Here is a 23775-nt window from a genome sequence, read left to right on the forward strand (position 1 = left end):
ACAATGTATAAAACATATGGTATCTTTATGGAGTTATCTTTTTAGGTAGCTCAGTTTATTTAACTCACCATGTAGGCAGCTGTCATCAGTTCCAACATTATAGCTTGAGCCCCTAACTCCACGACACTTATAAGACCTACAGGAATAAAATAAAATTATTACAATTACTGTATTCTGAAAAGTTTCTTTGTTGAAATATTGCAGTTATCTGCTTGTGACAGTGCCCACTGGTGGTCAAAATGTATATGTCTGGCATGACATCTGTTGTAGCCTCAGTGAAAGAAACAGTGATATCATTTATGCTGAAAATAAGTATTCTTCCTGCTCTTCAAAAACAAAGCCCAACATGGGCGGCATCTTTTACAAAGGCAAAAGGCAGATAAGCATGAGAACCTACTGTATATCCAGCCTAGAGCATATCCCTGCTTCTTTTAACTTCTGTATTTTACCATGACCAGTGAGGAAAGTTGTTCAGCTTTTGAAATGCATTGCTGGTTTATTTTTTTAATTAAAAAAAATATTTATTTTTAATTTTTCCTGCACTCCTAGTTAGTCCTTACAAAAAAAAAATTTGTTTTATCATTCTACTGGGCATGCATAAATAGCAGATGCCCACTAGAATAACATGCACAGATCTGTTCATTCTGAAAACCAGGGGTACTAGTACAAGCACATATGTGCAATATTTGTTTGGAGAAACAGTATATGAAGACTAACCTGCTAAGAATCCTCCAATTTCAAAGCTCCACCATTCAATGCACACCATAAACATGCTGGGTACAGCCAAGCGTATAAAGGAGCCCCATTCCTGTAAGCAATCTGTGGACCACCCTAGAAAATATCACATAAAATGGAATCTTAATAAGAACATGTAAAGGAAATGTAATCCTACTCACAGCAAGCTGACATTATTGTAGAAGAATGACAAATATGCTGAAATCTAGCATATGTGAGGCTAACTGTACTTTCTACAGCTGAGTTACTGCCTTTGTCTCTCTTTTGTATTCAAAACGCTAACTTTACCTTCAGCAAAAGACACAAAAACCACATACCTCCCCAAGTTAGAAGGTGTAGCTTTTTCCATATAATATAAACAAAAAGCACCCCAGACATAGCAAACTGTGATATGGTATTGGCCCACGCTGATCCCCTAAGAAAACAAAAAAACAAAGCAAAAGGTATATGAAACGATGCCTACTTTTTGCCTACTTACTCATGTGATGCATTACTGCATTTGTAGCTTCCTAGGAAATTCTTTTTTTTACTGTCAGAAATTTACATCACATAGACATTTTTCTTTAGAAAAGCAACACTAGAAAATCATCTCATCTGTAATATAAACTCAGCATAAAAAGCAGGAAATACTGCAAACAGCCTCTTCGCTCTAGGTACTATTTTTATAAGCCTTGTCTAATACACTATATAGCTGCCAGCATGAATGTTTGAATGTTCACATTACAGTTGGTGTCCACTCAGCAGTGTCCATGGCTATTGTCCGTACAAGATTATAGCAACGGACACTAGCTTGTCCGTTTGCAATTTCCATTCATTTTGATGGGATGTTATCTTGTGTCCTTTTGTGTCCGCTTGTGCCCTTTAGTGCCTGTTTACAACCATGTTCGTTTTTTCAAGCAGACAAAAAAAAATCTTACATTCAGGACTTTTCTGTCTGTTTGAAAAAACGGATAGTAAGTGTCTTTTTTTTTTTTTTTAACATTGAGGTCTATGGGCAACGGACATATAGTGGACAGTAACTGATAGCCATGAGTTACTGTCTGCTTGTGTCTATTATGATAGCTGTCCGTGTATTGTTTTGTTTTTAAACAGACACCTTCTGAGTGGACACCAACGGCACCTACCTTACGTTTTATCACATGATAGGCACCTTTATTACGGATGTTTTCAATTTTCATGTAGACTGTTTGGCTATATAAACAATCCATTCCCTATACATGTGATCCATTCTCTATCTTCATTCCCACAAAAAAAATAGGCACAAAATCAAGTCTGCACAGAACAATGGAGCTTCTGAAGTACTACGAAAAGACACTGCAGGAATAACTATAAAATATAAAAGGACTCACACCACTCCCAGCTTCAGGCCGTACATGAAGATGGCATTAACTGCTACATTAATGAGGTTCACAGCAAAACCAGTGATGACCTGAGGCCATATAATACCCTGCATGGCATTAAAAAAATACAGTAAGCTTCAAAATAACGGTAAGATAATACAATATACTTTATGTAATGATTATTGATGCAGCAGAAACCAGAACATGCAACTGATGTTATCTTTGCGTTAAATCATATTGTATTTCAATTATTAACTAAATATTTCTGTTTTTTACTTTACCAATCAGAGATTGTAAGACTATGGTTGTGCCCCTATGAATTCAGAGACTTGTATTTAGAGTATTATGTGGGGTTAAAGGGAGTCTGTCAGCAGGAAATCACTATCAAACTGATGACAGTACCTTGTAGGGCAGTTTCTACACTTCTAAAGATACCTTTCTTATTCTATATTGCAACTTCATTTTCATGAAAAATCTGTGTTTTATTCTTATGCAAATTAGCTGAGAAGGGCTTTAGGGGCATTTCTTCTCCTGCTAGGGCTTCACTCTCTTCTCCAGATAACTGCTGCCTAGTCCCCCCCCCCCTTTCATTGTTGAGTGACATCTCTCACTTTGTCACACTGCAGTTAGGGGCAGTTACCTAGAGTGGAGAGTAAAGCCAAGGCAGTAGAAGAAATGCCCTTAAAGCCCTTTTCAGCTAACTTAATAAGACTAAAACACTGACTGAACCGATGCTTCAAGACCACTAGGAGGTGTGAAGATGCCATTATAAAAAAAACAGAGAGAGAGAGAGAGGCGAAAAAACAAAATAGAAAAGAAATAAAAATTCAAATCACCTCCCTTTCTGTAGAACACATGTAAAAGTAAAAACTGAAACACATATACATTACGTATCCTTACATTCAAAATCACCCGGTCTACAAACTTAAGAAAGTCGCGCAAATGCAGTTTCTTTTCAATTCCACCCCATTTTGAATTTTTTTTCAGACTTCCCTTTACAATGTACAGAAAATTAAATGGTAAGGGGGCGTTCACACTACCGTCTGTGTCCGACAGGTAGTGTCCGCTCCTAGTGTCCGCTCTAAATCTGGCACGGACATTAGGAGCGGACACTAGCTGTGTCCGTGACACCTGTCATTTATTTAATTGGACACCGGGTGCGTTGTTTTGCAGTCCGTGCCCTTCCTTCACTGTCCGCATGTAAAGATGTCCGATTTTTCAAGCGGACAGAAAAACCCTACATGTCGGACAGTGAAGGAAGGGCACGGAGTGCAAAAGAACGCACCCAGTGTCCATTTAAATAAATGACAGGTGTCACGGACACAGCTAGTGACCGCTCCTAATGTCCGTGCAAGATTTTGAGCGGACACTACCTGTCGGACACAGACGGTAGTGTGAACGCCCCCTAACTGTTAGGAATGTTTTGTTTTACATTATTATATCATATAAGTAGTTGTAGTGATTGATATTAAAGATTACAATGAGACAGTAATTAATAAATCTGACAGAGGATGGAAAACTCTCCTCATCTCTGTAAACTTAGTTTGGTGATTTATATATGCTAAACACACAGTTATTGTTTAGATAAGGATAAGATAGCTAGTGAATAAGTTACTATATTCCTCTTATAGTTTTGTGTGTCTCCTGTTTGATATGTCATATGATGTCAGCATATTTTTCCATATATTGTGAAAAAGCCAACCCATAAAATTATGTGACCAGTAAAAATTGGTGTATATTGGAAATCTGTGGGCAGACACACTATAGCTTGTATGCTATGTGTGTGTGTTCCTATTTGTTAACAAATAAAACTAATCTTTTTTTTTTTGTTTTAGACGATTGGTGATGTCGTGATTTGATAAGGATTTAGAATTTTCCCCACAGTAACACTGCAAAGTACAATTTGAGCCTCATACAGCTCTGTTAAAAGAAAAATAAAAAGTTATCACTTTTGGAAGGCAGTCAAAAACAAAATTGAAAATTGCCTGTTGTGGGAAGGGTTTAAAGTGCTAACATCAGCTGTACATGTAAGGTGGATGTTAACAGAAGATTAAAGGGGTTGGCCACTTTCAGACCAATATTGACAAACAAATGTACAATAAAAAGATATACAATTTTCCAATATACTTTCTATATCAATTCATCATGTTTTCTAGATCGCTGCTTGCTGTCATTCATTCAGTTACTTCTAGTCTAGAGGATAAAACTCTGACCATGGTCATGTGATTTACGGTCCATGGTCATGTGATGAGCAAACAGGTGCTGCTCGTTATAGTCACAGCACAGTAATCAGACATCTGCCTGGTAATTAGCTGTGCACCTGTGTACTCATCACATGACCAAGGACGGTAAATCACATGACCATGGTCAGAGTTTTATCTCCTAGAAGTAACAGAATGAATGACAGCAAGTCGATATCTAGAAAACTGTGAGGAATTGATATATTGTATATCTTTTTATTGTACATTTGTTTGTCCATATTGGTCTGAAAGTGGCCAACCCCTTTAAGGTCCAGCCTATTTTGGGCTTTAAAGATCAAGTATTTATTTGCCATTTATTCTTGACACATTCCAAGATGAACTTTTTCATTTGTTTCCAATTATGTAGTTGTATGAGGGTTTGTGTCTTTTGCAAGACAAGTTGTGTTTTCCAATGGCACCATTTTTGGATGCATATCATTTATTGATTAGATTTAATCATTGGGATGGGCACAAAAATTGCTAAATTCTGACACAGTTTTAATCTTTTGATGTTTTTTTTGCTCTGTAATATTGACAGGCACCCTATTAGCCCACACCTTCTGCACAGCTGTATACTCTGGTAGGCAGATACCAATGGCAGACCTTGGGGCATTTGTTAGGTTCCTGGTTGCCATTGTAATGCAATGGCTCCCTTCAATTGCACTGTGGAGGCGAGGTGATGGGTAGAAAGATGAAGTCCACTCCCTCTGCCAAGCTCCTTAAATGTCTTGGTCGACATCGTCCACAGCATCTAAGGGGTTTAACAGTCAACATCAGAAGTTTTGTTAATGTTGTCTGTAACAGCAAGACTCCTGCTATCAAATCACAGCCAGACCTCATGCTTTTGAATGCAAGGGCACAGCTTCCAAGCCTGCATGATCATCATGACATACATGTACAGTGATGGCCATCAATGTTATTACTCCTAAAATTTTTCCAGAAAATGAAGTATTTCTCCTAGAAAATTATTGCAGAAATGGGCCGAACAACATTGCTGGCACCATCAAATTAAAGGGGCTCTATCACTGGATTTTCGCTATTTTAGATAAACATATGCCTGAATAGCCTTTAAAAAGGCTATTCAAGTCCTGCTAATCGTTTGTTAAAAGACCCCTCCGTTTTAATGAATTACCTTTTAAACATATATGTAAATGAGCCCTCTGTGCACTGTGGGCGTTCCCGTGCACCCCTCACGTCATACTCTGTTCACGCCCTCCAGTGATGATGTCACTACTGCTCTGTGATTGGCTTGTCCCTGTGATGACGTCACTACAAGGTCCTTCGTCGTCTTCTACGTAGTGATCTAGGCAGAGCAGGGGCTGCAGCTCCCTGTGTCTATCATAGATCTCCATGTGCACAGTAGATCTATGATATGATAGACAAAGGTATTTGCAGCCCCTGCAGTGTTTAGATCACTACTTAGACGACGAAGGACCTTGTAGTGACGTCATCAAAGGGACAAACCAATCACAGAGCAGTAGTGACATCATCACAGGTCCTGTGCCACTAGCAGGGAAGAAACAGTTAGAGGCTGTGAATCAAAAGCAGGAGAAGGGACTTACATACAAGAACCAAGAGAGGAGGGCGTGAACAGAGTATGACGTGAGGAGTGCACGGGAATGCCCACGGTGCACGGAGGGCTCATTTACATATACGTTTAAAAGGTAATTCAAAAGGGGGGTCTTTTATTAAACGATTAGCAGGACTTGAATAGCCTTTTTAAAGGCTTTTCAGGCATATGTTTATCTAAAATAGCGAAAATCCAGTGATAGAGCCCCTTTAATATTTGGTTGCACAGCCTTTGGAAAAATTAACAGAAATCAATTGATTCCTATAAGAGTCAACAAGCTTCTTACACCTTTCAACTGGAATTTTGGACCACTCTTCTTTTGCAAACTACTCAAGGTCTCTTTTATTTGAAGGGTGCTTTCTCCTAACAGCAATTTCAAAATCTCTTCACAGGTTTTCATTAAGATCTGGACTTATTGCTGGCTACTTCAGAACTCTCCAGCGCCTTCTTTCCATCCATTTCTGTGTGCTATTTTAAGTATGTTTGGGGGTCACTGTCCTGCTGGAACACCTATGACGTAGGACACAAACCCAGCTTTCTGACACTGGGCCCTACATTGCGACCCAAAATCCTTTGGTAATCTTCAGATTTCAAGATGCCTTACACACAGCCAAGTCACCAAGTGCCAGAGGCAGGAAAACAACCTCAAAACATCTTTGAACCTCCACCATATATGACTGTTGGTACTGTGTTCTTTTCTTTGTAGGCCCCATTCCGTTTTTGGTAAACAGTAGAATAATGTACTTTACCGAAAAGCTCTGTCTTGGTCTCATCTGTCCACAAGATATTTTCCCAGAAGGGTTTTGGCTTACTCAAGTACATTTTGGCAAACTGGCTTTTTTATGTCTCTGTGTAAGCAGAAGCGTCCTCCTGAGTCTCCTGCCATAGCGATTTATTCAAATATTGACAGATAGGTCACACTGACACTGATGCACACTGAGCCCGCAGGACAGCTTGAATTTCTTTGGAACTTGATTAGGAATGCTTATTCACCATCCAGCCCTCTTGGAACATTTCATCAATTTTTCTCTTCCATCCACGTCCAGGGAAATTAGCTGCAGTGTCATGGGTTCTTGATCACGTTGCGCACCATGGGCAAAGGAACACAATTTTGTTTCTTAAGTCCTCAGACAATTCTTTTCTCCTCTTTCTGTTCTCCATGCTTAGTGTGGCACACACAGGCACACAATTCAAAGTCAACTTCTCTCCTTTTTATCTGGTTTCAGTTGGGAATTTTATATTGCCCACACCTGTTACTTGCCAAAGGCGAGTTTGAATAAGCATCACATGTTTGAAATTAAGTTATTTACCCACAATTTTGAAAAAGTACTAACAATTTTGTCTGGACTATTTTTGGAGTTTTGGGTAAAATTAAGTCCAATTTGCCTTTTTTCCTCTTTTTTTTTGTGTTGTTCCAATACACACAAAGTAAATAAACATGTGTATAAGAAAACGTGTAATTTTAACAATTTTTTAGGAGAAATACTCAACACTTACTGCCTTGACTGTATATGATTGTGCTTTTATGGAAGGAAATCCATTAGATACATATACACTACTGCGTATTGAGGTGGAAATGGCTTGAAAAATTCGGACATAGGATCATCATTGTTGCTGAAAATGATTCCTACATGAAGTGTGTTAGTCAGTACCACTGTTACAATTGTTGCTAAGAGCAACAGTAACAGATCCTAACAACAATACCAATTAATGTTGTTTATAGATATAATTTCTTTTTCAAAAGCTGCCAAAAAGAAAGAGAAAAAACATCCTCATATTAAAACTTTCGGATGGGTTCAGAGAGGAATTTTTGTAGCATTTAAAATGCATTAAAAAAAAAAAAAACTGTTGCAATTTGAAGGGTTTATTTCAAAGCCATTTACATGGATTTTTAATAGCATTTTGTGTCTCTTTGTACAAGTGCCTGAAAGTAAAGGAAACCTTCAGCATGCTGTATTTTAAGAAAACATTACTGACCCCCAAAATTACAATAAAGCAAAATAAAGTATGTGTCAGATTTACCATTCTGCAATTGACTCCCATCCAACATTTTCCCACAGAGCCTCCCCCCCTTTGCAACAACCACATACACAATTATGCTTTACATAAATAAGTATCCAATGAAAAGAACAAAACTAGTGCTAAATGTTTTGGTCAAACAGATAAGACTGGACAACAAAGAAAACAAAAAATATAAATTTGGGAGTAAAAATATCATGAGCTGTACCTGGGTTTGTAAATATCGTGTCTGCAGCTGATAAAGGAACACTGCCTGTAATGGAAAGGTAGAACTAAATATAGTAGTGACAATTCTTAAAACCTGTATTTATATCAACATACATTGATTCACAAGACAATATATTTGATATGAAAAAGAAAAACAAGGAGGGATACACACAACTGTTAACATTGCTTCTGAGCCACAAAAGAAAAAAATATTTGTCAAATATGGATTGTATCGTGAAAACGTTTACTATTTGCATTATTGTCAATGAATATTTAAAATATTTGTTCAATTATAATATTGCACAGTAATTAGAGTGTCTGTAAAATTAATTACACAATTAAGAAAATTTAGATCATGTACAGAAAATCAGGATTAAGAAAAGCTACCTTTGTTGTTGCGTGCTTTTTTTTAGCAATAAAACTTTTGAATTTTTTTTTTCTTATTTTGCTGCTCATGCCACTTTGTAAAAAATAATTGGGCATGTGTGAGCAAGCCACTGGAACCTGCACATTTACCTTTATTTAAAGGGGTTGTTTAGGAATTTTTTTATGGTCTGCCCTTAGAATAGGTCATAAATATATGCTTGTGGGAGGTCGACAGCTCTTTGGGGCTGCATAATATACCCGTACTATACAGTGCACAGAACTGGTAGCAGATAGCTTTATACCCTGTATAGTGGCTAGGTAACCTAGTATAGGCCATAAAAATAAAATCTTGGACAACCCATTTAAGCCTAACTGGTGTAACACCTGAAATTTATGCTTGTTCCTAATTAGGTACATTTCAGTTTATGGCATATAAACGGATTTATAATGTTGACTCATCTGACATAACTGCAGATTTAGGGTACGTTCACACGATGTAAAGTGGAGCGTGATCTGGCACATCTACGCGTGTCAGCAGTTTGCGCGCTCAAAAAGATCCCATTGATTTCAGTGGGAGTTATGAGCGTATACGCTGCGTTATTTTGCGCCCGTAATTTTGCGGCTGCAAACATGTGCGAGGCACAGCAACAAAGGGACAAACACTGGGGAGCTAGAAGTAGGCACACCGAGGGAATCAGGAAAACAGGGCTGAGAATTCCGATAACTCTTGGAACACCACCCACGGTCGCAAGAGGGTTTCGAACTTAGATGAATCAGGCAGATCCATTGCCACAATCACTGCAGATTTAGATTAAGATTACTTGAAAACACTGGTCTTAACAAAACTCTCCCCATTAGAGAATGTAATCTAATCTAAAGGTTGTGAGAAAGGTAATGGACAGCGCTCAAGGTTTAAAAGGTGCTCAACGCTAAAACACTGCGTTTCGGGCCCTCAAGCCCTTTTTCAAATGCATAAACTTAATCTGTAGAAGGCGTAGCATAAGCCGGCTCTCTAAGACAGGACGTATCAAGTGAAAAAAAAAGCGGATCACGACCACATCAGGTGAGAGGCCATTTGGGTCACTACTACTATTATTATATTTTGGATATCCTTCACTTGGGTTCCACAATTATCTACACTAGAAGTCTGCTCGGTGTCTTTTCTTCTTTTTGTCTCGAGTTTATTCTAAAGGTTGTGTCTCACAATGTACTGGATGTGGCCATGTGAAACACTGATATATTATGATATATGTTATATCATCTGGCACCATGCGCATACAAAGATCAAATAGGTGGAACTTACAGGCAGAGCAGGGATGAATATCATCACATATGTCTGTGTTAACCTAAATAAAATATAAAAAACACATCCTGCGTTATCAACCTAGGAACTTATTAACAAACTTAGATCAAAGTCAAAATGCTACTGAGGTCATTCGTGGAATCTTGTGAAAGCTGATAGATGAATAATCTAAGTGACATCATCTTGTAAAAATTAACTACAATTGCTTCATCTATATAAGCAAGGAAAGGATTTTTTCATGATACAGAATTTGAATAAGTGATGTAAACTTAATATGTAAGAAATAATACAAGAAGGTTTTATTCTTACAGGGAGCCTGTCAGCATAAAAATCAACATGAATCTACTCACAGCAACTTGCAGGGCTTCAGAGACAGTTTCCAAATATGGAAAAAATGCAAATGTGTCAGCTCATACACTCACGTGTCCCCGATGTGTGGTCAAATGCAAAGTCCACTGAAAATTATCCCACGTTGTGATCCTCTAGGCTGTTATGTGTTTGCACGGAAGTCAGCCTCTCAGCTCGAGGTAAATGCAAAAGCCCAACGATGAATCCAGCAACACCTTCTTAGTATAAAACTTAGCCTTTAATGTATAACATCCAAAATAAAAACAAACATCGGTACTGGTATGTTAGAGTTTGTCCATGATGGCGGATGGAAAAATAAGCGTCTGGCTGACGCGTTTCGAAGCCCTACACTGGCTTCTTACTCATAGCCTGAGTATGAGTAAGAAGCCAGTGTAGGGCTTCGAAACGCGTCAGCCAGACGCTTATTTTTCCATCCTCCATCATGGACAAACTCTAACATACCAGTACCGATGTTTGTTTTTATTTTGGATGTTATACATTAAAGGCTAAGTTTTATACTAAGAAGGTGTTGCTGGATTCATCGTTGAGTTTCCAAATATGTCTATGTTATATTTGACTGCTGCTCAGTTCCTGAGAATTTGTTGTTTTAGAATTATGCTAATAAGTTGAAAAGGGTTTTAGATTCATTTACTTTGTAGTGTGCACTTCTGCATGTGTTGTACCGTAAACACTCCTAAAGCCTTCTTCAATGGGCTTTGGTGTTCACAGATTGTAGGGGGTTTGGCAAGTGCAGTACTGAATGACCTGCGCATGCCCACCAACGTCATCCTCCATCCGGAAGCCTGTGTCTCACTCTGAAGCCTGAGTGCAGCAGATGACCATTATTCATATGTTCACTTTTTTGACTAATCATATTTAACGGATGTCCTACAAACTGACAAGCTCTATCATGGACACATCGACCCAAAAGAAATCAACAGAGCAGTTTTTAACTGATTTTAAAACAGATGGCAGTCCATTTTACATCTGCTAAACACGGATCAGTGGGTTGGGCCAAAAAAGAAAGACCAATGAAATTCATCCATTTTTGTTTTACTGGTAGTTAAAAACTGGTGTAAAACAGATGACACTGAGCCTTAAAAATGGAATGGTTGCAAAACAGCTGTTCAATCCATTAACCCCTTCCCGCCGATGGCATTTTTTGATTTTCGTTTTTCGTTTTTGACTCCCCTCCTTCTAAACCCCATAACTTTTTTATTTCTCCGCTCCCAGAGTCATATGAGGTCTTAATTTTTGCGGGACAATTTTTTCTTCATGATGCCACCATTAATTATTCTATATAATGTACTGGGAAGCAGGAAAAAAATTCAGAATGGGGTGGATTTGAAGAAAAAATGCATTTCTGCGACTTTCTTATGGGCTTTGGTTTTACGGCGTTCACTGTGCAGCCAAAATGACGTCCCCTGTATTCTGTGTTTCGGTACGGTTCCAGGGATACCAAATTTATATGGTTTTATTTACATTTTGACCCCTAAAAAAAATTCCAAAACGGTGTTAAAAATTTTTTTTTCTAAAAGTCGCCATATTCCGACAGCCGTAACTTTTTTATACATAGGTGTACGGGGATGCATAGGGCGTCTTTTTTTGCGGGGCCGGGTGTACTTTTTAGTTCTACCATTTTCGGGAAATGTTATTGCTTTGATCACTTTTTATTCAAATTTTTATCAGAATTAAAACAGTGAAAAAACGGCGGTTTGGCACTTTTGACTATTTTTCCTGCTACGGCGTTTACCGAACAGGAAAAATATTTTTATAGATTTGTAGAGCGGGCGATTTCGGACGCGGGGATACCTAACATGTATATGTTTCACAGTTTTTAACTACTTTTATATTTGTTCTAGGGAAAGGGGGGTGATTTGAACTTTTAATACTTTTTATATTTTTTTATATTTTTTTTTACTTTTTTTTTTATTTTTTTTTTGCATTTATTAGACCCCCTAGGGGTGTTGAACCCCAGGGGGTCTGATCACTAATGCAATGCATTACAATGCTAATGCATTGCAAAAAATCATCATCTCTTTTGCAGGCTGTATACACCAGCCTGCAAAAGAGAGAATTTGCAGACCGGCTGGGAGCCTTTAACAAGGCTCCCGGCTGTCATGGCAACGGGGGGGGTCGGCCCTGGAGCATGCTCCAGGAGCTGGCGATCCCTGCCAAAATGGCGGCGCCCATGCGCCGCCGGGAAGATGGCGCCTCCGGTGCCTTTGACAGAAGCGCCGGAGGGGTTAATGCCTCCGATCGGTCCGGGGACCGATCGGAGGCATTAGAGCCGGTTGTCTACTGCTTAAAGCAGTAGACACCCGGCGGCTATGACGGCCGCCCGGCTCCCGGGCGGTCGCCATAGTTACAGACCCGACACGCGCCGTACTATTACGGCGCATGTCGGGAAGGGGTTAAAATGTTACTGTTGTGTGAATAAGGCCTTAGTAACCATGAATGAATACGATTCTATTCCTATGTCTAGTTTGGGATGCTTTATCCATATGCATTCACATTTGTAGGTTTTAAAACAGCCATCACATGTGTTATTTACTGTTATCTGAATAAGTCCTCTAAACAGCCTTCAATGGATCAACTCGACTGTTTATTATGGACGTAAGATCAGCACCTTGTGAATCAGGCCTAAGGTAAATCAGTCACCAAGTTTTTTAAGGTCTGTATGCAATGAATCATATTTTACTTGGTCATAATTCAGCTTAAGGCTAAGGTCCCAGGTGATGACCCACAGCTATAAAGCGCTGCCGGAAAAACTGTGGGAGGAATGCATCACGCTTCTTCCTGCAGCGCTTTTAACAGAAAGTTCAGGGAGTTTTCCTCCATGGACTTTCTGTTACAATTATATCTATTGGGAAGCCACCGGCGTTTCCGTAGATATAATTGACATGCTGCGATTTCCAAAATCACGTCAGTTTTGGTAATCGCAGCGTGTCTGCAAGAATCCCAGTTACTGCAAAACACTGCAAATCGCAAATCCCAATAGATCTGGTAATTATTTCCTATTAGTTGGGTATGGGTTAGGCTACATTCACATCTGCGCTCTCCGCTTGCGGATCCCGTTTTGCATTCCGATTACAAATGCAGAGAGGAGTCCTTCCAACAAGACTTTCCTCTCCACATTTTTTGGGTGGAAATAAGGTGGAAACACAACGGACCACATTATAGTCTATAGCGTCCGCGGGTAACCACTTTTTTAAGGTATCTGTCCCCAAGTGGATCCCCACAAATGGAAACCCGAATGCAGTTGTGAATTACTTACATATTAAAAGGATATTCCAGGAATGTTAGAATTTTTAGTAATCAGTCTCCTGTGGTAATTTTCTTAAAAACTAGGACAACTCTTTTAATTATCTTTATTTCGGGGACAAAATCAAGAATTTCATGCTGCATTTATTAAGAACTTTACAATTCATTCTGAAATGCATTGACTACATAGAGCCATATCTTCAGCTTTGGAATGAGGCCTACTGTAAGACTTTATTTCTTAAGTAGAAGTATACAATAGTATTCCCTTTACATATAATTTAACATTAGAACATTGCTCACCTGGCAACATCTGGGTTCTGCCTACATAGGAGCAACACTTGTTCTGTGTTGATAAATATGGCCCAGCATGGGAAACAACAGAGCAACAAGATAAGAATCCCCCTCTGTAGTATGGTCCCCACACGCTTCATGTTTTTTCCTCCATAGGTCTATGAGTTAACAGAAAGAAGAACCACAATGATGTTAAAGGATTGAAAAAAATAAACAAGATTTCCCCTACTTTATCTGGTGTTTTCACTACTGGAACATGATTGGAGAAATGATGACATCTACAATGGCAAGAAATGTTTACATGTCTCAAACACTTACAAGGCTCATGCATACACGAAGATGGATCCTCTATGTGGGGGTCCCGTATTACAGACCAAAATGCACTCTATGTGTCACCATATTCACTCATAGAAGCAAAGTCAAGAACGAATCAGTAACAAAGCATTTTATGGGGCATGCCACAATTTTTTTTTCTCATGTTCATTTTGTTCTCTGTAAGCTCCCATGTAAAATCAGCATTATGTTATGCACTTGTACCAAAGAGCATGCATTAGATGAAACCTTTTAATGATGACAGAGATAAGTAAGAAGAGTTAAGTAGGAATAAGGGCTATAGCAGACAGAATAGATGGCAAATCAGACAGGAATAAATAAAGGTAAGTATTAGAGATGAGCGAGTACTGTTCGGATCAGCCGACACGCGGGGGGTTAAGCGGCCGGCCGCCATCAAAGCGGAAGTACCAGGTGCATCCATTCATTTCTATGGAGCGTGCTGTTCGGATCGGCTGATCCGAACAGTACTCGCTCATCTCTAGTAAGTATACTTTAGAAAGAATGTGATATAAGATAAGAATATGGTACATAGAGGTAAAGTGAACTTTAGCAAGGATAAGTTGAATATTACACAGGAATAAAGATAAAGAGATGTGTACTTCGGCAGTAAAATATTGGTAATTGTCTAGGAATTCTATGCATATAATATATAAGAAGCATTTTGTGGGTAATTTATGTTAACTGAATACTGTGCAGAGGTCATGTAACTGGCATTTAATTGACATGTGACTGGTCACTCCCTGGCACCTGCATGCTCTAGCAACGTTACAATTTGAATCTACAGCTCACACAACAGATCAACTGTCGATCAGCAGAGGGAGCAACTGCAGCGACAAGGATCTTTGGGAGGAGTTCAGACTGATGGCAGTATTAAATGATGGCATGTAGATCAGTAACAGTCTAAATAACTAAAGGAAACTAGGTAATAATAATACCACCTAGAGCCCCATCGTGTGAAACACAGTGAAAAAAAAAAAAAAAACTGCTGCCGTTTCCGCTTCAAAATCCTGACCAAAAAGACATCTCCCATTAAAATCATTGGGAGACGGTCAGTTCTTTTTTTCCAGCAGCCGACTAGGCCCATTCATTTGGAGTAAAGAGTGAAGGTAAGTGGAAGAGGCTGTCTTTAACAGGATTCAAATGTATATCTGACAGAATAAATAAAGGTAAGTAGAGGTAAGTGTACTTTAGCAGTAAGGGCTACTTCACACGGAGTTCCGCGTGTACATATTCCGTTGTGGCTGCCACGACGGGATACCAGTACAGTGCACTGGCATCCCTCCCGGCATTCCGCGATGGATTAGGCCCAAATGAATGGTCCAGAGTCTCGCGCTGCAGACGCCACGGCTGTTTCAGATAGGGCAGCTCATTTCTTTTTTTCCGCTACTAGCTAGCAGTCAATGGGAGCAGCAGATTTTGAGCATGAAGAATGAAGGTAAGTAGAGGTAAGTGTACCTGTAACATCTCTGCCTGTTCGGGCCTCTGCTCGCATGCTGCGGCGCCGGAGGCGTGTGCAGTTTGACAATTTGCTTAAGGTTTTTAGTTGCACTGTGTGAACACGGCTCTAGTCCTTAATTGGATTTGCACCACACCCGTCTTCTGCCTAGGTTGCCTCTGTTCATTAAGTGGTTAATCTGTCTTGCCTGTGATTGACAGCCTTTCTTCCTGTAGCAGAGATATAACCACTCCCACCATTTGGGCCTGCGTAGCATGTGGATTCACACGGAAGTACAGGCGACAAGACTCCCTGAAAGTTTCAAATTTTGTACGGTCCCCTGAGAAACGGTCTGGGAGTAGCATCTTGACCTTATAAGGTGCCAAAACAGCTGGGGATGATGCAGCAGCCTCAGTTAGGGTCTGAACCTGTTTAGCAAGTTCAGCTACCAGGCCTGTCAATCCCTCCAACTTGGCTGCAAAGCACTGGATAGGATCCATGCTTATCTGTAGGGAAGCAATGGATGTAGGTTTTAGGCCGGTATTCTGTTAGGGAATAGCCAGATGATAATTCCCCAGAAGCTGCTGGTGAACCCTGGAGGGAGGGGCACAAGGGACAGTGAGCCCTAAACTGAAGCCCCCCGCTTTCCCTTCCTATTGCCAGACCCTATCCTAGGTGATAGGCGACAACCACGAGGACAATCCCTCCCTGAATACGTGAAACACAAAACGCAGACAAGACGTACAACAACAAAGGGAGGTCAGGTAGCCAGGGTTCGGTAACAAGAGAGCGATGCAGTGCCAAATCGGAGTCAAGAGAATAGTCAGTAGGAAAGCCAGAGGTCAAGGATTAGCATACAAGTAAATAACAGCAAGCGATACCAGAAAGCAAGGGCAATAACCGGCACCAGTGTGACTGTGAGCCAAGACTAAATAAGGAAGGAAGAACCTGCCCAGAACCTGACAGGAAGAAAGGCTGTCAATCACAGGCAAGACAGATTAACCACTTAATGAACAGAGGCAACCTAGGCAGAAGACGGGTGTGGTGCAAATCCAATTAAGGACTAGAGCCGTGTTCACACAGTGCAACTAAAAACCTTAAGCAAATTGTCAAACTGCACACGCCTCCGGCGCCGCAGCATGCGAGCAGAGGCCCGAACAGGCAGAGATGTTACAGTACCTCAACAGGAATAAATTGTATTTAAGATAAAAATAAGTAGAGGTAAGTTTACTTTAGCAGGAGTCAATTGCTTATAAGATTGGAACAAATAAAGTTAAGTAGAGGTATGCTTTCGCACCAATAGGTTGCATATCAGATAGGAATAAATAAGGTAGTAGGAATGCATTGTATATTTAGAAATGGAAATCCATATAGGAAAAAAATTTAGGTAAATGAACCGAAACAATTAGCAAGTTTTCTTATCTATTTACGTCTCTTCATCACAATATCTGAATATTTTTATATACCAAAGAGCATAGGAATAGTGTGGTAAATGAGCTAAGTGATGTAAAAGCAGAACTATCAATATAAGGAGGGGAGAAATCAGCTAAAGCAGTAAATAATGCATCAGTTTATACATTAGACTCCTTCCAGGCGGAATACAAATGCTAGTATAAACCAACCCTAAAAGATGTAGAATGACATGAATCCACATGACACATTCATCCCTGTTCTAAGTGTCAAATGTTGTCATGGGTTTATATTCCCAGACTTTTCTATCTGACCTAAAACCTATGTAGTCTTGGGTTCTGATATCATCATTTTAAATAGCCATTAAAATGCATCAACTACTGAAGCCCCGCCTCAGCTGAATGGCATCCCTGAGTGGTGAAAGACCAGGAGACAGGCCAGGAATACAGGCAGTACTTCAATTGGGAAGGAGTGGATTAGTGTGGAGAGTATTGCTTATTTTATGTGTTCACCCCATTCCATGCCTTTTATTATATTTTCGCCCCCACCAAATAGCCCCCATAATTATTATCAGTATCAAATGTTTGGGAAATTTAGTATACAGGACACGGCAATATGTTATAGAAGTACTAACGCAAAAGCTGATCAAATAAAGGTCACAGGACTCACAACTAAATATCATGCAGCATTTGCAATCCCATTTTTAATAATGTTGTATTTATAAAACCATGTGCCCAGTCATCTAAAAAGCAATACCAGCTGTAAGCTCTATGGCACTTTTGTCTTTGTTACGATACATATTATTTTTAAGCATTCTGAGATAAAACCCAGTTTCTTATCCCCTCAAGACACAGTACTCTATGTGGTGGATACAGACTCTGCTATTGAGAGCAGATGAATGCATGTACAGATGTTTTATACTCATAGTCATATGATTTTGTGAGTGGCATCAATAAAATACTAATATGAAATACAACCATTTTCATAGTGATATTTATCCCCTTAAAGGCGAAAGGTAGTTTTGGGGTGCTAAGGATTAGCAACTTTTTTTCATATTTTCGATCTCATCCTTCCAAAATTCATAAATAATTAACTCAACTTTGTTTATCTGTCAATAGAGCCATATGTAGGTTTATTGTTTGAGTTGCACTTTTATTGGGCACCATTTTGGGCTACACATGTTTTTAATGAGCTTTTATCCCGCAATAACAAAAGGCTGCGGGAAAAACCGCAGCGGCAATGCATCGCGGTTCTTCCCATAGCGCTTTAGACGGAAAGCTTTCAGAGGTTTCTTCTGCGGACTTTCTGTTTCAATTATAGCTATGGGGAAACTACCAACATTTCCGTAGGTATAATTGACATGCTGCGATTTCCAAAACTGGGATGGTTTTTGAAATTGTGGTGTGTCCGCACCATGGTTTTTACCACAAAGTGGCCACAAGATTTCCTAGAATCCCTCAACTTTGCCCTGACTGTAAAACGCCTTGATTTTTCCCGCCCGGCGTTCCCACCACGGACAAATCACGGCGCTTACGTCCTGTAAGGCCATGGCCTTATAGTGACATTGTAACTTTGTCCAGGGCGTCATCACAATTACAGTGATATCATAATTATGTAAGTTTTATTAAGTTATACCACTATTACCAAATAAAACACCATTTTGTGAAAATAAACAATTTGCCTAGGGACACCATATTCTGATCTCTTAATCCCCTGTACCATATGAAACATACTCTACTCTGCTCACAACTACTTATACCACTACTATAGATCTGTTAAACATACCTGAGACATGAGGGTATCACAAGCAGAGGCTAAACCAGAGCCCACAGATATACCAGTTACATTTATCACCTGGTAAAAGATGATAGAGCTAGTTAAATAACATTGTAAAAATTTTAAGTTTACATATATGAAATAACAATAGGGCATATATGTGTATATATAATATTGCTATGTGTGTCAGTTCAATTGGGAATAAAGGTGACTTTAGGAATTTAGAGGGAAAATGCTAGTGATGCTAGAAAATGCTAAGAGAATATATAAATGTGTCTCCTCATTGAGGTTGACAGGTCAAAATATGAGAGTAAATCCAACAGATTTGATGTAAGCTAAGGAATTTGGGGACAATATCAAGAGAGTCTTAGGGCATGTTCATACACAGCATATTATGTTGTAGAAAATTTTTGCAGCTAAAATCAGTTCTTTCATGTTAATAGAGCTTTCAGAAATCCATGTGCTTGCAGATGAATGAAAATGAAAATCTGCCACTTACATGTAGATAATTAAAGTGTTCACCTTTCATCATACTACCTGAAAATATTAGGGAATTGCAGGGCACAGATAAGGTTTTATGGATGTTAATGAAAATTTAAATACAGAACTACACATTTTCAAAAATCTTTTATCTATTGCCTTAAATTCATAATGTATGATAGCTAGCAATGGTCGAAAAACACTGCGAAAAATGTGATGATGGAAACACAGTGCGTTTTTTCCGCTGCGTTTTTCACAGAAAGTCTGCAGACCTTCTGCTTTTATTATACATAATAAGTATAACTGAAATACTGCGATTTACAAAAACGCAACAGTTTTTGAAATCACAGCATTTTGGCGGCAGATTTTTTTTTTTCAATGTGTGGATGGGATTAATCAGAATTTTATTCACTTGGCAGGTACTGTAAAAGTCCACATCTTGTCAATGTGGGACCTCAGCCTTAGGCTTCATGTAGAAGACACTGTGCTTTATCAGTGTGTGCTAGCCGTGTTTTCACACTGACTAGAGATGAGCGAACACTAAAATGTTCGAGGTTCGAAATTCGATTCGAACAGCCGCTCACTGTTCGAGTGTTCGAATGGGTTTCGAACCCCATTATAGTCTATGGGGAACATAAACTCGTTAAGGGGGAAACCCAAATTCGTGTCTGGAGGGTCACCAAGTCCACTATGACACCCCAGGAAATGATACCAACACCCTGGAATGACACTGGGACAGCAGGGGAAGCATGTCTGGGGGCATAAAAGTCACTTTATTTCATGGAAATCCCTGTCAGTTTGCGATTTTCGCAAGCTAACTTTTCCCCATAGAAATGCATTGGCCAGTGCTGATTGGCCAGAGTACGGAACTCGACCAATCAGCGCTGGCTCTGCTGGAGGAGGCGGAGTCTAAGATAGCTCCACACCAGTCTCCATTCAGGTCCGACCTTAGACTCCACCTCCTCCGGCAGAGCCAGCGCTGATTGGCCGAAGGCTGGCCAATGCATTCCTATGCGAATGCAGACTTAGCAGTGCTGAGTCAGTTTTGCTCAACTACACATCTGATGCACACTCGGCACTGCTACATCAGATGTAGCAATCTGATGTAGCAGAGCCGAGGGTGCACTAGAACCCCTGTGCAAACTCAGTTCACGCTAATAGAATGCATTGGCCAGCGCTGATTGGCCAATGCATTCTATTAGCCCGATGAAGTAGAGCTGAATGTGTGTGCTAAGCACACTCATTCAGCACTGCTTCATCACGCCAATACAATGCATTAGCCAGTGCTGATTGGCCAGAGTACGGAATTCGGCCAATCAGCGCTGGCCAATGCATTCTATTAGCCCGATGAAGTAGAGCTGAATGTGTGTGCTAAGCACACACATTCAGCACTGCTTCATCACGCCAATACAATGCATTAGCCAGTGCTGATTGGCCAGAGTACGGAATTCGGCCAATCAGCGCTGGCTCTGCTGGAGGAGGCGGAGTCTAAGATCGCTCCACACCAGTCTCCATTCAGGTCCGACCTTAGACTCCGCCTCCTCCGGCAGAGCCAGCGCTGATTGGCCGAAGGCTGGCCAATGCATTCCTATGCGAATGCAGACTTAGCAGTGCTGAGTCAGTTTTGCTCAACTACACATCTGATGCACACTCGGCACTGCTACATCAGATGTAGCAATCTGATGTAGCAGAGCCGAGGGTGCACTAAAACCCCTGTGCAAACTCAGTTCACGCTAATAGAATGCATTGGCCAGCGCTGATTGGCCAATGCATTCTATTAGCCCGATGAAGTAGAGCTGAATGTGTGTGCTAAGCACACACATTCAGCACTGCTTCATCACGCCAATACAATGCATTAGCCAGTGCTGATTGGCCAGAGTACGGAATTCGGCCAATCAGCGCTGGCTCTGCTGGAGGAGGCGGAGTCTAAGGTCGGACCTGAATGGAGACTGGTGTGGAGCGATCTTAGACCCCGCCTCCTCCAGCAGAGCCAGCGCTGATTGGCCGAATTCCGTACTCTGGCCAATCAGCGCTGGCCAATGCATTCTATTAGCTTGATGAAGCAGAGTGTGCACAAGGGTTCAAGCGCACCCTCGGCTCTGATGTAGCAGAGCTGAGGCTGCACAAGTGTTCAAGCGCACCCTCGGCTCTGATGTAGGAGAGCCGAGGGTGCACTTGAACCCTTGTGCACCCTCAGCTCTGCTACATCAGAGCCGAGGGTGCGCTTGAACCCTTGTGCACACTCTGCTTCATCAAGCTAATAGAATGCATTGGCCAGCGCTGATTGGCCAATGTATTCTATTAGCCTGATGAAGTAGAGCTGAATGTGTGTGCTAAGCACACACATTCAGCTCTACTTCATCGGGCTAATAGAATGCATTGGCCAGCGCTGATTGGCCAGAGTACGGAACTCGACCAATCAGCGCTGGCTCTGCTGGAGGAGGCGGAGTCTAAGATCGCTCCACACCAGTCTCCATTCAGGTCCGACCTTAGACTCCGCCTCCTCCAGCAGAGCCAGCGCTGATTGGCCGAATTCCGTACTCTGGCCAATCAGCACTGGCTAATGCATTGTATTGGCGTGATGAAGCAGTGCTGAATGTGTGTGCTTAGCACACACATTCAGCTCTACTTCATCGGGCTAATAGAATGCATTGGCCAATCAGCGCTGGCCAATGCATTCTATTAGCGTGAACTGAGTTTGCACAGGGGTTCTAGTGCACCCTCGGCTCTGCTACATCAGATTGCTACATCTGATGTAGCAGTGCCGAGTGTGCATCAGATGTGTAGTTGAGCAAAACTGACTCAGCACTGCTAAGTCTGCATTCGCATAGGAATGCATTGGCCAGCCTTCGGCCAATCAGCGCTGGCTCTGCCGGAGGAGGCGGAGTCTAAGGTCGGACCTGAATGGAGACTGGTGTGGAGCGATCTTAGACTCCGCCTCCTCCAGCAGAGCCAGCGCTGATTGGTCGAGTTCCGTACTCTGGCCAATCAGCGCTGGCCAATGCATTCTATTAGCCCGATGAAGTAGAGCTGAATGTGTGTGCTTAGCACACACATTCAGCTCTACTTCATCAGGCTAATAGAATACATTGGCCAATCAGCGCTGGCCAATGCATTCTATTAGCTTGATGAAGCAGAGTGTGCACAAGGGTTCAAGCGCACCCTCGGCTCTGATGTAGCAGAGCTGAGGGTGCACAAGGGTTCAAGTGCACCCTCGGCTCTCCTACATCAGAGCCGAGGGTGCGCTTGAACCCTTGTGCAGCCTCGGCTCTGCTACATCAGAGCCGAGGGTGCGCTTGAACCCTTGTGCACACTCTGCTTCATCAAGCTAATAGAATGCATTGGCCAGCACTGATTGGCCAGAGTACGGAATTCGGCCAATCAGCGCTGGCCAATGCATCCCTATGGGAAAAAGTTTATCTCACAAAAATCACAATTACACACCCGATAGAGCCCCAAAAAGTTATTTTTAATAACATTCCCCCCTAAATAAAGGTTATCCCTAGCTATCCCTGCCTGTACAGCTATCCCTGTCTCATAGTCACAAAGTTCACATTCTCATATGACCCGGATTTGAAATCCACTATTCGTCTAAAATGGAGGTCACCTGATTTCGGCAGCCAATGACTTTTTCCAATTTTTTTCAATGCCCCCGGTGTCGTAGTTCCTGTCCCACCTCCCCTGCGCTGTTATTGGTGCAAAAAAGGCGCCAGGGAAGGTGGGAGGGGAATCGAATTTTGGCGCACTTTACCACGTGGTGTTCGATTCGATTCGAACATGGCGAACACCCTGATATCCGATCGAACATGTGTTCGATAGAACACTGTTCGCTCATCTCTAACACTGACCCATTTATTTATATGGCCACATACAAACCATTGGCCTGTGTATGTGGCCGTGAGCCCAGGGTAAAACTCAGGTCTGGTGCTATACCTATCTGTTTTGCATCCCAGACTCACTGACAGCAGTAATTGGGGCCGTGAAGGTATAAGCAGTGATCCATGTGCTGTCGATGCAGTTTAATCACAGTCTGCCTCCATGCACAGAGTCGTATGTATATAGCTTAAGGGCTGGTTCACATTAGTGTTTGGCTTCCGTCCGGAAGGAGTCCGCATGAGGACCCCCCCCCGAACGGAATACCAACGCTAATGCAAGCGCTGTGCCGTTAAGGACACGTACCCCATAGACTATAATGGGGTCTGTGTGCTTGCCACGCACTGCCCGCACGAATCTTGTGCGGGCAGTGCTCCATTATATTCTATGGGGTCCGTGTTCTTAACTGCACAGCACTTGCATTAGCGTTGGTATTCCATTCGGGGGGTGGTCCTCATGCGGACTCCTTCCGGACGGAGGCCGAACGCTAATGTGAACCGGGCATAAGCAAGAAGCATCAATAGTACAATTCATGCATTTTACAAGATAGTAACAATGCAGCAAATGGTGACAAGTGTATCAAAATAATTCAAGCCAATAATAATAGTAATAATAAATGGGGTACCCTTTTATCAAACTGAAGTTAAGCTATATTACCAATACTTACAGCTACAGCAAGTGTTACAGAGTCTAGCTCAATCTTGCCCAAATGACCACAGAATATGGAGCTCACAATATTGATAAGAAACACCATTATTTGTGAGAGGAACTAGAAGAGAGAAAAA

At 41.2% G+C, this 23775-nt stretch overlaps 1 protein-coding gene across 1 annotated transcript in view; it reads right to left on the minus strand.

The window, feature by feature from the left end:
• LOC142195270 (multidrug and toxin extrusion protein 2-like) overlaps positions 1–23775 on the minus strand; it is a 44510-nt gene that overhangs the window by 15042 nt on the left and 5693 nt on the right. Inside the window, exons 2-10 of the mRNA XM_075264899.1 lie at positions 23658–23759; positions 18647–18715; positions 13693–13841; positions 9781–9823; positions 8113–8157; positions 2085–2182; positions 1053–1150; positions 718–831; positions 69–136 (exon numbers count right to left, since the gene is read on the minus strand). Of these exons, the coding sequence (XP_075121000.1) occupies positions 69–136; positions 718–831; positions 1053–1150; positions 2085–2182; positions 8113–8157; positions 9781–9823; positions 13693–13841; positions 18647–18715; positions 23658–23759 (786 nt within the window). The remainder of the gene's footprint in view (positions 1–68; positions 137–717; positions 832–1052; positions 1151–2084; positions 2183–8112; positions 8158–9780; positions 9824–13692; positions 13842–18646; positions 18716–23657; positions 23760–23775) is intronic.

This window comes from Leptodactylus fuscus, chromosome 2 (assembly GCF_031893055.1).
Source record: "Leptodactylus fuscus isolate aLepFus1 chromosome 2, aLepFus1.hap2, whole genome shotgun sequence".
NCBI lineage: Eukaryota > Metazoa > Chordata > Amphibia > Anura > Leptodactylidae > Leptodactylus > Leptodactylus fuscus.